The sequence below is a fragment of the Vigna umbellata genome, chromosome 5, assembly GCF_029865625.1.
Source record: "Vigna umbellata cultivar VRB3 chromosome 5, Vumbellata_1.0, whole genome shotgun sequence".
NCBI classification, from domain to species: Eukaryota; Viridiplantae; Streptophyta; class Magnoliopsida; order Fabales; family Fabaceae; genus Vigna; species Vigna umbellata.
The window spans coordinates 69,430,814-69,444,238 of NC_142169.1; the positions used below are offsets into that span (position 1 = coordinate 69,430,814).

The window sequence follows — 13,425 nt, forward strand, 5'->3', positions numbered from 1 at the left end:
TTTTCCTGATTCAAATTCCTGATCATAGTTTGCAATCTGCTGCTTAAACTAGTGAAGAAGAATCAAACTCTGATTAGAATGGAAGAACACCAACACAAAAGTGACAAACCGCGAATGACTGCTAACATAATAAAATAGAATAAAAGGAACGAGCAAAAGCAAAATAGTAAGAGAAAGACATCAAGTTAAAGAATGTCTAAGATAGCAGAGCAGGGGACTCACTAACAACAGGATTTTGCAATAAGAAAAGATGAAATCATAAAAAAAATTGAGTCAGAAAAGCTTCTTAAAAGTAAATTTAATAAATTCATTAACACTATCAATTTTGAAAAGCCTGCTGGATTTAATTGTAGCAATTTGCTGTTGCTAAAAAGAAATAAATGACGACAGATTGAACTATTTGGACAGAAAAGTGAATAGATGAGACTTGAGAGACCACGGAGAAGTGAACATTATGTTCAAACAGTCTTTGGCTCATAACGGAATTTCCTTACGAATTAGAGTGCAGTTAAAACATGTTGAGATGCAGACTAACATACAAACAAGGGATTGCATCTAAAAGACTGTGCAAAATAGTTGATTTAAAAAGTGCAAGAGGCAAATGTAAGGTTGCCAAAATAAAACAAATTTCTCTTTATACAATTTTACATGTGTTAACTGTTGTGTATACCAAAATAAAAAAGTGAAGCAAGACGTTACATCTTTCTCTCTATTGTAATTACTGAGTAGAGTATGCAAAAACAACCAATCCCCCTTTTCCTTTCCAAAATTACAGGCTAAAGGGGTTGGGAGGAGGGTGAACGTCTTGCATCTTCGACATAGACACATTCCCAGCGAGCAAATTGGGCGCCACATTATCCACTGGAACAACAGGTTTCAACTGCATAACTTTCTCCGGCACCACTCTCTCGCCATCTACCTTAGCCAGAACCTCAAAATGTGTCGTCAAAGTTTCAGGCTTTGTTCTCCACGCAGGGTAACCCTCCAAGTCATCTTCATTCACCTTCTTCTCAGCTTTGAAACCAATCTTCACGTAAGTCTGAGCAGAAACATCAGCCTTCAACAATCTAAAAGAACCTTTCTTGTCAGCTTTATGCCCTAACACAGAATGTAACAGTTTCTCAAACCCCAATAAATTCGCATTCGACCCATTGATCGAAGAAAGTGGCCACAAAGTTGAAAACTGAGTGGGTGTAAGAATCGTGGGCGCTTCACCCTCGAGATCAACGCTCGAAAATGGCTCAACCTCTTTGGTCTTCGAGGGCGAAGACAATTCCACAAGACCAGGTGCAAGACGTTTAAGCTTTAACGAGGTTGATGTTGTTGAGTCGGAAGGCGCTGCAGCGATCGACGTGGGACCAACAATTCTCAGCGACAAAATCGGAGAAGCCTGGGTTCTAGAAGCATGGCGAAGATGTCCAGCGAGAGCCAAAAGACCGTTGGCGAAACCATTCTCCGTCCGGTTTAACGGAAGAGGAAAATCAAGCGGTTGACGGAGACTAACGGATCTTGCACCTTTAACGGTAACCGCCGCTCCCTCCGCCAAAATCACTTTCTTCAACACACCAGCATCCACGTCATGCTACACAGCCAAATCACGTTTTATCAATTCACCATTACAAATTACAATCATATATCAATGAAAAAAAAGGTTGAGTTGAAATTAGGGCTTACGGGAAGAGAGAGTCTCATGTCATTGGCGTCGTGAATCCAGAGTTCCATGGGCCCGGCAAGGACGAAGGGAGCCAGAACGGGAAGCCTGTTATCCGAGGCCCGTTTCTGGACCAAGCCTGTATGGGCCTGGTCCTGGGACTGGAAAATGGGAAGATCCACGTAATCCCAACGTTTGACGTCTTCGAGAAGTTTGAAGGGAATGACCTGATGATCGATTTCTAAGTCGAATCGGTACTCCACGGAATGCCCAACTTCAGCTTCTCGAGGATCGAACCCCGTAATCTTCACTTCATCCTCCGCCGTAATCCCAAATCCTTTCATAATTGAATCCTTCAAATCCTGCGCAAACCACAAATGCGAAACATTAGATTCAGAACCTACAATAACACCATTTATATAAAGAAAAAGAAAAGAGGATTGAATCAATGAGACATACCGAAATGGCCTTGGGGTAGGGGATTTCAGAGGCAAGGCATGAATGAAAGAGCAGGACAGCGATTCCGAAGAGGAGAAGCGATTTCATGGTGCGATTCGAAATTATTCGTTCGATGATGATGAAAGTGTTTTCTCGTGTGGGTTTGGGAGGAAGAATGTCGAAAGCATTGGTATATATACAGTTGTTTGTTTTCGGAAAGAAGGTTCTGGGGTGATGACGTGGACCAATGAGGATGGAGAAACTTATTATTGGAGACATGTGATTGGTTGCTATTCGTGGAGGGCGAAGAGGTCGAAATGTGGCGGATATATTTTCGTACCTCTTTTCCATTAGCCGTAGCTTCCCCCAAATCACGCGGCTTTTATTTAACGAAATTCAAAGTTAAAACGACGACGTTTTGCAAGATTGTTCGATTTGCTAAAATCAAAACAGAAAATAATGGCGTCGCCCGGACTCGAACCGGAGACCTTCAGTGTGTTAGACTGACGTGATAACCAACTACACCACGACACCTTATTGATTAATATGAAAATTTATTTAACTCATTGATATATTTATAATAATCAAAAGCTAATCCAATCATATGTATCCTATAAAAGTTAGCTTGTTATCGAAATTTCTATAAAGTATATCTTTAGATTACATGACAAAATATGTGTTTTTATACTTTTAAAAAAAGGTAAGAACAGTTTTACTAATAATTATTAGTTTTGGCCTAATAATTTCAACAATAAATAATAATAAAATTTAATTTAGAGTTTTGCATTTTAAATTATCTTTTAATCACCCTCTTCCTCTCCATGAGAAAGAAAAAATTATCTGGATGATAAGAATATCAGAGTCAAATATAAAGTCATCATAAGATTTCAATCTTTTATGGGACTATAATTATAAAAATAATGATACTTTGACAATATTTTTTTGACAACATTTTAATATCATCTATGTGTCATTATGTGATTGGTCCATGTTGGTGTTTATGATTATTATTATTGATTCTGGAGTAATTTTGGACCAATCACAGAATGATACGTAGATGATATTAAAATATTGTAAAAAAAAAATGTTGTGAAATATCATTATCCTAATTATAAAGAAATCATGACAGTGATATAAGTTGTATTGTTAAGAAAAAATATATATAGATACCATCTGAAGACAAAACTCCTAAAATTTTCTGGGTTGTCTGGATTTGAATAGCCCCTTGACCGGGTATAATTTTCAAGTGACCTTTCTCTTCATTTTAATAAACATTATAAGCAATGTCTAGTTGAATATATATATAACTTTCCTTTTTCACTCTGGATGTAAATAGAAATGACGTGCCTTACATATAAAAAGAAAAGAAATGACGGGCAATTCTAAATGGTCATTAATTAAGATTAAAAGCAACACTCTAATTAACAATTACTTGGCACTTTAAAAAATTTATCAGTTTAGACTTCCAAAAGGAACAACCTAAAATGACTCGTCTTGTGCTAATATTTTTCTCTTTACACGTTCGGTGGATTGGTTTTATATTTAAAGATATTAATGTCTAGCTGTGGTTGGATTGAAGCCATCAAATTTAGAAAACATCATTTTTTAAGGATCGAGGAAAATCAAATCTGTCAGAAAAAAAAAACACAAAACAATTTGTCTATGATACTTATTTTTAGGAGATGGTGGGTTATGGGATTGGAGGAAAATCATTTTAAACAGTAAGGACTTTCAACAACCGAAATGAAAAATTGATTAGGAAGACATAATATAGTTTTGGTGTAATGACATTTAAAACTCCATATCTATTTAGTCTTTGCATCATTTTTATATTTTGTGAGATTTATATGTTAATATCTAAACTACACCATGTAGAATATCAATCATGTTCAAATTTTGCAACACGTAAGAGGTAAAAACACCATTATTCCATCACTGACAATGTAACCAAAACCTATTTATTTCAATAAAAAAAAGTAATTCATAACACTTGGGAAAACAAACATAACAAGTGACTGAACAAAGCCCTGTAAGAAATAGATGGAAAACAGGTACAGTTGATCTTCTCAACTTCCTGCAAAAAGATGCATAAGAAGTTCTACATTCACTCATAAAACAAGAGGGTGACAATAACACTGTCAACAAGTTAACCATGGAAAAACCCTCCTGCAAAATGAACCTCAGAGCAATGGTGAAGGTGGCAGACATTGCAGGCCTTGAAAACATAATTATTGTAAGAACATAAACTTGATAATATTGGTTGCACTCCTCGTGAACCTTGTTCATACTTGAATTAATATGAAACTTGTTCATACTAATATGAAAAAGCTGAGCGTAAACTTCTCACGAGATCCTTCACTGTCATGCAAAATTCCATATCCATCTGCAATTTTCAGAAACGGTTTCCTTACTGAAAGAAAATTATACCTTAAAGGAACAAATTGGTGCAAAACAACAAATGATGCGTACCAATTGAGCATTTTGTACTATTCATGAACACTTATGAATTATTTGAATGGAAAAAGTGCAGAAATTACCTGAGCAATAATAGTTATATCAAGAATGAAACTCCCAAATGACAAGGCACTGCTATTGGTAACTTTTAAATGGAGTTTCTCAATTTCGCTGATCGTTTTCTCTATGATTCCTTTTTTCTTCTCACAGTGTATTCTTATGAGAACATTTCTTTCGCAAAATCTTGCTTCAATTTCAGGTAGTGCCTCTTCCAATGTACCACCGGTATCTGAACTAGAAGAGTCTTCAGCATCATCTGATAGCTGAGATTTCTTCACTGTTACAACAGATTCCACAGTTCTCTTTCTGTTTTGTTCCTCCTCAAGAGTACTCACTTTCTCTTGCAACTGTTTCAAGTACTTCACTGCTTCTCCAAGAACAGAAGCTTTGTCCATCTGTTAGTAGGGAATTGAAAAAAAGCAAAAGGAGACTGTAAACACTATTTCGGGTTAAAGGAGTCATAATCTAAGAAAGCGAATGATAAAAAATTAAATAGTAACTACTAGGACAACATAAAAACTATTACTATTTACTAGCATATAATGTTACATATTCAATTCAAGAGCTTTCTTTCTGTCTTCCATTCAAAAGATTTCATATAATATCCTAATCGAGTTGATGAAACACCAAAGGAATACATGAAATCTTCTATAGTTTCTTACTAGACTATTTAAGGTGAAACATGTTTAGACAAAAGAAGCAAGAAATCTTTATCGAAGAAATTTAGCAGAAGATACCACTTTCAACTTAAAATCTTAAGACAATTTCTTATAAGGTGATGTGTCTTTATCAGGTGTATTCACTGAAAAAACACAACATGAATGAAACTTTAACCAAACTAAGATAAAAGAATAATACTACATTTGATCAAAAACCTTAAGGTAATAGAGTTGAGTTTTCTATATGTTCAACTTTTCATCTCTATACACAGATTCACGTTTAGATTTCCAACAAAAACTCTCATATGTTCAATAATCAACACATTACCTTTATAAAAGACATAAGCATTGACCTCAAATTCATGATGACAAAATTAAAAGGCATTAACAACATTATTAGGCACCTTCTTTAGGCCAGGAACGAGAGCAGATAGAGCAATGAACCGTTGGCTGAGTTTCTCTCTCCGCTTCCTTTCAGCTATTATGTGGTCCTGAGGTTGAGAATGTTTTGGACGTGTTTCAATCTTTATGGCCTCCTGGTTGGCCTTGAAGTGATAGTTTTGATTTCCCAAGGTTCCTTGAGAGATCAACATCTCTGCAAGGGTACTGTTATCAATTTTAGGACACGCCATTTCCACCTTAGGCTTCCCTAGTCCCAATTCATTTATGTAATTCGAATTAACAAATGAAAGAAGATTTGAGCATGAAGCATATTGTGTCTCTGGTGTCTGATGCTGACTTTTCTTGCCATTCCAGCTGTTGTTTCTGAGCTGTTTTGTTGGTCTTTCATTTCCATTTGGTGATGTTTCCATGGATGCTTTGGGATTGAAGTTTGAGTTGCCAGAAAATGAGAGCTTCTGCAAACTCTCACCAAAAGCAGCTCCTGTTAAACTACTTGTATCAGTTGGGTTTAACTGCCACTGATGGAGAAAGTTAGGATCCTCTATTATCCCCTGAAAAATCAGAAAACGTTGTACTCATTAGCCAGAAAGAATATATTATATACATGTCTCCTAACTAAACGTTAATCTCCGTGAATTAAATGATTCCAAATATAAGAATGTAATAAATGATTCACCATCAACTTCCATATACTTATTTTACCTTATAGTTCCAACTATGAATAATTATATGCATGAGATATTGATCTTACCAGTTCAGGTAACCCTCTGATTGATGAAATCTCCATATGGAAACTCCTCATGCAATGAAAAACGGCTGAAGAAAATATCCTGGAACAGAAGTAAGAAGAAGTTCATCAGTCTGGTACTTAAAATTCATGTAGCTAATAGTACTGGTTGCTGAATGGCCATTACGCAAAAAACTCATGGAAGAAGGAAAGCCATACTCAGACTACAACATCCCATGTACATGCATTAAAATCAATAAGTGAGAATAATTCTTCGGAACTTGCTTTCATGTTCGTGCATATATATATATACTACAAAAGATCTTAAAAATACTGGTTACTGCAGCAGTTGCTGTAATTCCTTTTGCATACTCTACCTTGAGAGTGTTCCAACATATAACACAGTTGCACCGTGATGGTCACAGGTTGTTGATGTGAATGGGATTATACACAACCACAGAAGGCTATTGTCAACTAAGGATAACAGACAACACTCATCCTTTTTTATATTTTAGAGCCTCCTTCATGCTGACAAATAAATACCTCCACCGATTGTTATTTTGTGGACTTTGGCAGTGTTCTTCACCAACTAGACATTGAAATTTTTTGATGATGGCTTCGCAAATCCAAGGATGGTTCCTCGTCTTGTGGTCCCTCACAAAGTCTCAAACCTCAAAGGCTATTTGCCTAACTCCCTTTTACCCTTTTGTGCCTTTTTCCCTTAGATCCCTCCTCATCAATTATTCATTCTCTGGGTCAATATCATTTGAAATCCATATTAACAAACAAGCAAGATCTTGGAAATTAACAAAATGGTGCAATCATGTGTTGTATATGGTAAGTCGATTCTGGCAATCAATTACCAGTTGGTAAGTTGTCATTTTCCACATATGAATGAAAAGGTTGGTCATGAACAACATTTCTAAGTTTTCTTTTTTTGTTGAAACACAACAAAGTTTCCATTGACTAAGAAAATTACAGCCAATTGCCAAAGGGCATGTGTGGAAGAGGAAACTGATGGTTCAGTGATGGTGTGGGCCTATAACCGGCTTATTAAAGAGTCCACACAATAATTAAAAGGATATTCAAAATTGCAGAGATGGTAGTTTTGTCGTTTGCTGAGGAGTGTGAATACAAGTTAGGCAATAATTAGAGAAAAAAATAGTGCTGCTGTTATGATCAAAGGGTATAAAATAATAATGGTGGTGAGATTTTCAAATCATTCTCCAACTCAGTTGACGCCAATCCTAGAAACTCGGAGCCAGAGTGGCTAGCAAATGGTGATTCATGTGGGAAATGAATGGTTGAGTCCAGTTTTGGACATGCTGGCTTAGAAACAAATGGCCATGATGTTTGTTTGTGTTGAAAGAGGAACCATTTTTGACAGTACTTTTCTAGAAATCTTGCATTATAAACGTGGATTTGTTACTCTCACTTTTTCGTTTTGGCGGTTCCCACCTCTTAAAAACCAAAAGTAAATTGAAGATGATAGCTTGTTAATTTCAAAGTGATCATTAAAAGGACATTCCAAGTCTAAACTATGGGAATTTATTACATATTCAGGCTAATTTAATTAATATAGTAGGTTTAATCATGAATTAAGTTCAGATTCAAGATTCAAAGTTATACAGTTAGACGACGTGTTTGCACAGACATCTTGGGATTCAACCAAGACTTCAACTGTTTTGTCAGTAAAAAGAATTGGAATTTTTATTAATTTTTTTTCCTTTTCTGTTTTTTATGTACTTTGTTTAATGATGTAAATCTGTTTTTTATTCAAAGGAAACTAAAATCTCTTTACGTAAAAGTTTAATTATTTTAAAGTTATATTTTAGCAAAACTTACTCAGACAAAAAAAATGTATCAGAATTGTTAATAATGATAATAGTAATAATAATCAATTATGCATATTGTTAAGTTATGTTAACCTCATCAGTTGAAGTTCAGAAAATCTTTGTTTGGTCGTCATTCTCACAGCCTAGTTTTAGTCCGACTTAATGGGGTTTTTTTTTTTAATTACTTTTATTATTATTATTACATTTTGAGCATTGGTCTTGAGTTTGAATCTTAAATATATAATTGACTTAAATACTTAAAGGAAAAATTTAACTAATTACTTAGATAGATTCATGCAACTTGTTGAATCAAATCAATTGGACTTGGTCCTTTTTAGGTTATCGTTTTCATAACCCACTTTTGTTCTAACTTTGGGCTACCAAGTTGACCCAATATTTTGGAGGCAAATAAGTGAAGCATCACAATTGAAAAAACGAATTTTAAGGTAACAAAATTAACAATGCTTTTGAATTATTAAATTATTTCAGATTTTTCGGAAATAACTTTTTTAGTTTCACTTATTAGTTATGACTCTTTTTTATTTCTTTTGTTATTCTTCGTATTTTTTAAACAATAATAAAATATGCAAAAAAGATTATGCCAGAAAGGGTAACTGGCTTTTATCAAAAATTAAAAAATAATTTTTTAATTTTATAGAGAATAGAAAACAGTTTCATATATATCAGAAATAAAATTAAAAAAAATTTGAAAGTGATGAAAAATGATAACTGTGATTTTTAAGTTATATATATATATATATATATATATATATATAATTAAAGTAAGTTTGTTCTTTTTTTTTTTAGAATTATTATCGCTCTAGAATCTAAATTCTTCTAATTTTATTTTATATTTTATCTATGGGTGTTTCTTTGTTATTTTTTTGTCCTTACAGAAATTATAAACTAAGTAGCTGAGAGTACAAATATTTTAATTAAAGATAATTTTGCCACATGGTTGTTTCTAACATCACCTTGTTGCGAATACCTTGGCCTCCTCTATCTAGTTACATAAATTTTGCTTCCTTTTTTTCTAAGTTCGTCCAAATTTATTGCTAATTTTTTGCACAAGCTGTTTAGAAAGGGTCGTTACTATTACCTCTAGATTGATGTTACAAATGTTGAGAACAACTTTTCCAAACCTTTCCTATAAACTCGCGAAGGAGTTCTTCTTTCACCTACTCATTAATGCCATTGGTGCTAAATCAATTAGGTAAAATAAATTTCAAACAGTTTTCGGATAAAGAAATTAAGGCATTTTTTTTTTCAATTTACAAGAATTAAATATATTAATTTTAAATTTAAAAAGATTGAAAACATGTTTAATCTTTTAAATATTGTAAACGATAAGTAAAATGAAAAATAAAAATTACTCTCAAACAAATTACATTTTTGTTATTATTATAATTAAAAACTAGAATTTAACTTGATTCAGACGTTAAACAATAGTCCTCGTAACATCAATCTAGCAGTGAAATTTGACATAATGGTGTGATTAGTTTTTCTTTTTCTAAAAAGAGCAACATACATAATTTATTTATTTATTTTATTTAAGAGCATATCTATACATTAAAAATTTGATCATGAATTACGATCACCTTGGTAAGAGTCGAATTTATAGAGTGTGATTTGCCTCACCTGATTGGAGAATCATTCATACTATCTGCAATAAAAAGAAGTCATATTCCAACTTTCACAAGCATATAGTAGTGTCCCTCACGTGCTTAAAGCCAATGGCCAAATTTGAACCAGAAAAAAAAATTATAATAATAAAAACCCAACTCACTCAACACTACAGAGACACTGCCACAAAGGGCAAAGAGGCCTATCAGCAAACAAAGTTTGTGCTTTTAGAGTGTGTGAAGAAGGAAGAGCATAATCCATGGCGGCTACTAGAGCAATAACCATAGCGAGCAATTCCACATGCACTCTCCTTAGAAAGAAACCCTTTGTGGGTGGCACTGCCCTTTCCCTCAACAACCTCAAATTTGGTCGGACTAGGAGGTCTTATACCTGCAGGGCCATCTACAATCCCCAGATTGTCGTCAAGGAAGAAGGCCAGCCCGAAACCCTCGACTATAGAGTTTTCTTTGTTGACCAATCTGGCAAGAAGGTACCTTTTTTATTGGGTCAGTTTGGCTTCTATATTCTGTTATTGAATGGGAATTGATTTCTTTTGTGGCTTTTGCTTTCGACTAGAAGAATGAGATGTTGGGTGTTAAAAGTTTCTTCTTGTTTTTGTCCTTGTCGTGGGATGATGATGGTGAGTGGTCTGTATTTGATTAATGGAAAAGTGAAATTGAAATGCAATGATTTTCAGTTTCTCTGTGTTTGCTTGTTATTTGTGTGATGGAAGTGTTAGAGGTAAATTGGGTACTGTCTGATTTAATATTTGTGTTTTCTGTTATGGATCGGTAGCTTGGTAAGTTGTTAAGGATGGTGTTTGTTTTTGGCTGATGTTGAGTAGTTTTGAATATTCTTATACTTCACTAGCTAAATGCGATACTCTGTTTCACGCACGTGTATGTGTGTATGTGTTTACTTATTGTTACTACAATTCCTCTGCTTTTATGAAAGAAATGTTGAGCAGGAGCAAAATTGCAATGTATTCTGGGGACTTATCATGATTTATATTTGCTTAATATGATGGAAGCTAATTACCGTGTAGCTATGTAATAAGAATCACTATATAATTAGATATTGCGCTTTTCAACTAGGAAATGGAAGTAAAGTTCAATGAATGAGTTTTCTGCTGTGTGGGCTACCTGTTATGATTCTGTTACTTGTACCTAAAATGTAATTTGCAAAATTATTTAGGTTTCTCCTTGGCATGATATTCCATTGCGATCGGGTGATGATATCTTCAACTTCATTGTTGAGATTCCTAAAGAATCCAGTGCAAAGATGGAGGTTGCAACTGATGAGGCTTTCACTCCCATAAAACAAGATACAAAAAAGGGAAAGCTCCGATATTATCCGTGAGATACAATTTCTGAGCTCATACTGTTCCTTTCTTATTCTAAATTACATTATTTGTCTTTGGCAGTTTACTTTTAACGTAAATCTATTCTCTACATTATTTTATTGCTTTTTGACATGAATGTGTCGTGGTATTTCTTTTTCAGTGTTGTCTATTTACTACCATAAATCTACTACTTTTAGGGTTCAATACCCATTGCTGACCTTTGATAATTACCCTTCCGTCTTAGTTGCCATCTTCATGTTAATTTTTTTATCTTTAACAGTTGAAGCATTTTGCATCTCATTCATCACATCCTTGGCTTCTTTTACTGTGTCTGGTTGATCTAGCTAGACTGATTTGGTTTCATATTTAGCCTATTCTGAAACACATCTTATTCATGTTCTCCAGCTACAATATACATTGGAACTATGGCTTACTTCCACAAACATGGGAAGATCCATCTTTTGCAAACTCTGAAGTTGAAGGAGCACTGGGAGATAACGATCCAGGTATTCCATTAATAACGATTGTAGACTCCCCTCTCTGCCATAATGTTATATTACAAATACAACACAATATGTCTGAAATCATTGTAATTCTGCAGTTGATGTTGTTGAGATTGGTGAAAGACAGGGGAAAATAGGTGAGGTTCTGAAGGTCAAACCCTTGGGTGCATTAGCCATGATTGATGAAGGAGAACTTGATTGGAAAATAGTTGCAATCTCATTAGATGATCCAAGGGCGTCATTGGTGAATGATGTTAATGACGTTGAGAAGCATTTTCCTGTAATATCTCTATTTTATAAGTTTGTTCTTGTTCATTTTATAGTTTATGATTATATCAAGCAGGTAGGTGATTTTTTAACTGTTAGATCCAAACTAACTAGTTAGGGCAGTCAGCTTATTTACTATTACTGCATATTGACTAAAAAGACTGCTGAGTCAAACATAAATAGTATTGGTTGTGCAGTTGATGTTAGGGATTTTCAGCTTAAGTTCTTATAATATGAGAAGATAAGTTCAAATAAGTTTTGTGAAAGTTCTTCTGGGCACTCCCCTTGGTGTGATGGATAACGACTTTTGTTTGTTATATAATCTTTGGTTGTTTTCAGGGAACTCTAACTGCAATTAGGGACTGGTTCAGAGACTACAAGATACCTGATGGAAAGCCTGCTAATAAATTTGGGCTCGGCAACCAGGCAGCTAATAAGGTATTTTCCTGTATGAATCTATTGAATAAAGTATTACAAGGAATTCCTTACTCTGTACTTCATGAAAGAGTTTAGAACTTTACCTGTTCTTTGGTTGCGTTTTTTCTTGAAGAACTTGGTTGCCTTGATAACTGTATAAGAGGTTGTTTTACTAAACAAGTGTTATAATTAATGTATTCTTCTGTGTTTGAGTACCAAAATAGATTCTTGACCTTAACATAAATTAACAATAAAAATGCTAAAAGCAAAGGAATTAATCATTATTGGTATTAATGTGAATGTGTGCTGGTTACGGTCTCAATTTGTCTCAACTGATTCTTACCTCTCTAAACTTATATTTGGTGACAGGAATACGCGCTTAAGGTTATCACAGAGACCAACGAGTCCTGGAATAAACTTATTAAGAGATCAATTCCTGCCGGAGAGTTGTCTCTTGCGTAGAGATTTTGGGAGGGTCTGTGTTCATGTCATTGCTTGCATTTTGTACAATTCTATTTATGAAGTAGCAATCTCTTCTGTTTAGCTTACCGGTTATATCTTCGACTATGTTCAGTTGGTCAGGCGTTAGTTCAATAAATCCATCTTGCTTGTGTATTCTACATTTTATTGTCTTTCTTTTTCATCATTCTTTATAACGAGGCAACTCCATCTGATTCTCGAATTTGAGTGGAAATAGACTGATAGTTTAATTCTTCCAGAATTCAAACGGCAATAATTTTTTTTTCCATCTTTGGTTTTGGGGGATAAAGTAGAAGAATAATTGTATGATAAACTTAAATAAGATATAAACGGTGGATGGTTGTACCTGACCAAGTAAATGGTAATTTCTTATGATTAACATAAATCACATTCAATTCTGTACATGATAAATCTCAGTTCAGTGGCAATTCCTACTTCCAGGAACTATGGAGTTCAACAACAAACAAACGTTCAGTTTATTTTTCAAATGACAAGTAGCCTAATATTAGTAGTATGCTTCGGCTAAGAGCTTACAAAGATAGCGGCTAGCAATTTTATTAAAAAAAT

The 13,425-nt window shown here is 34.2% G+C and overlaps 3 protein-coding genes and 1 non-coding gene across 5 annotated transcripts; 1 reads left to right on the top strand and 3 right to left on the bottom strand.

Moving 5' to 3' along the window:
* Positions 1–604: 604 nt before the first annotated feature.
* TIN1 (tunicamycin induced protein) lies at positions 605–2,268 on the bottom strand. The gene is made up of 3 exons (XM_047305001.2): positions 2,111–2,268; positions 1,675–2,013; positions 605–1,582 (listed from the first exon to the last, which is right to left on the bottom strand). Exons 1-3 carry the CDS (start codon positions 2,195–2,197, stop codon positions 770–772), a joined length of 1,239 nt encoding a protein of 412 aa, XP_047160957.2. The 5' UTR covers positions 2,198–2,268; the 3' UTR covers positions 605–769.
* A 281-nt stretch (positions 2,269–2,549) lies between these two features.
* TRNAV-AAC (transfer RNA valine (anticodon AAC)) lies at positions 2,550–2,623 on the bottom strand. The gene has a single exon. It is a non-coding gene; the product is annotated as a tRNA-Val (tRNA).
* A 1,478-nt stretch (positions 2,624–4,101) lies between these two features.
* On the bottom strand, positions 4,102–7,137 carry LOC124831159 (transcription factor bHLH25-like). Of its 2 annotated transcripts, none has more exons than XM_047305068.2 (5): positions 6,769–7,137; positions 6,416–6,494; positions 5,667–6,215; positions 4,627–4,998; positions 4,102–4,472 (listed from the first exon to the last, which is right to left on the bottom strand). In XM_047305068.2, exons 2-5 carry the CDS (start codon positions 6,464–6,466, stop codon positions 4,404–4,406), a joined length of 1,041 nt encoding a protein of 346 aa, XP_047161024.1. In that variant the 5' UTR covers positions 6,467–6,494; positions 6,769–7,137; the 3' UTR covers positions 4,102–4,403. The 2 variants fall into 2 exon arrangements, with proteins under 2 accessions (XP_047161024.1, XP_047161025.1); XM_047305069.2 differs by lacking the exon at positions 6,769–7,137 and adding an exon at positions 6,611–6,744.
* A 2,878-nt stretch (positions 7,138–10,015) lies between these two features.
* Positions 10,016–13,000, top strand: PPA6 (pyrophosphorylase 6). Its single transcript, XM_047305003.2, has 6 exons — positions 10,016–10,339; positions 11,044–11,204; positions 11,597–11,697; positions 11,793–11,974; positions 12,301–12,399; positions 12,748–13,000. Exons 1-6 carry the CDS (start codon positions 10,109–10,111, stop codon positions 12,838–12,840), a joined length of 867 nt encoding a protein of 288 aa, XP_047160959.1. The 5' UTR covers positions 10,016–10,108; the 3' UTR covers positions 12,841–13,000.
* Positions 13,001–13,425: the final 425 nt, after the last annotated feature.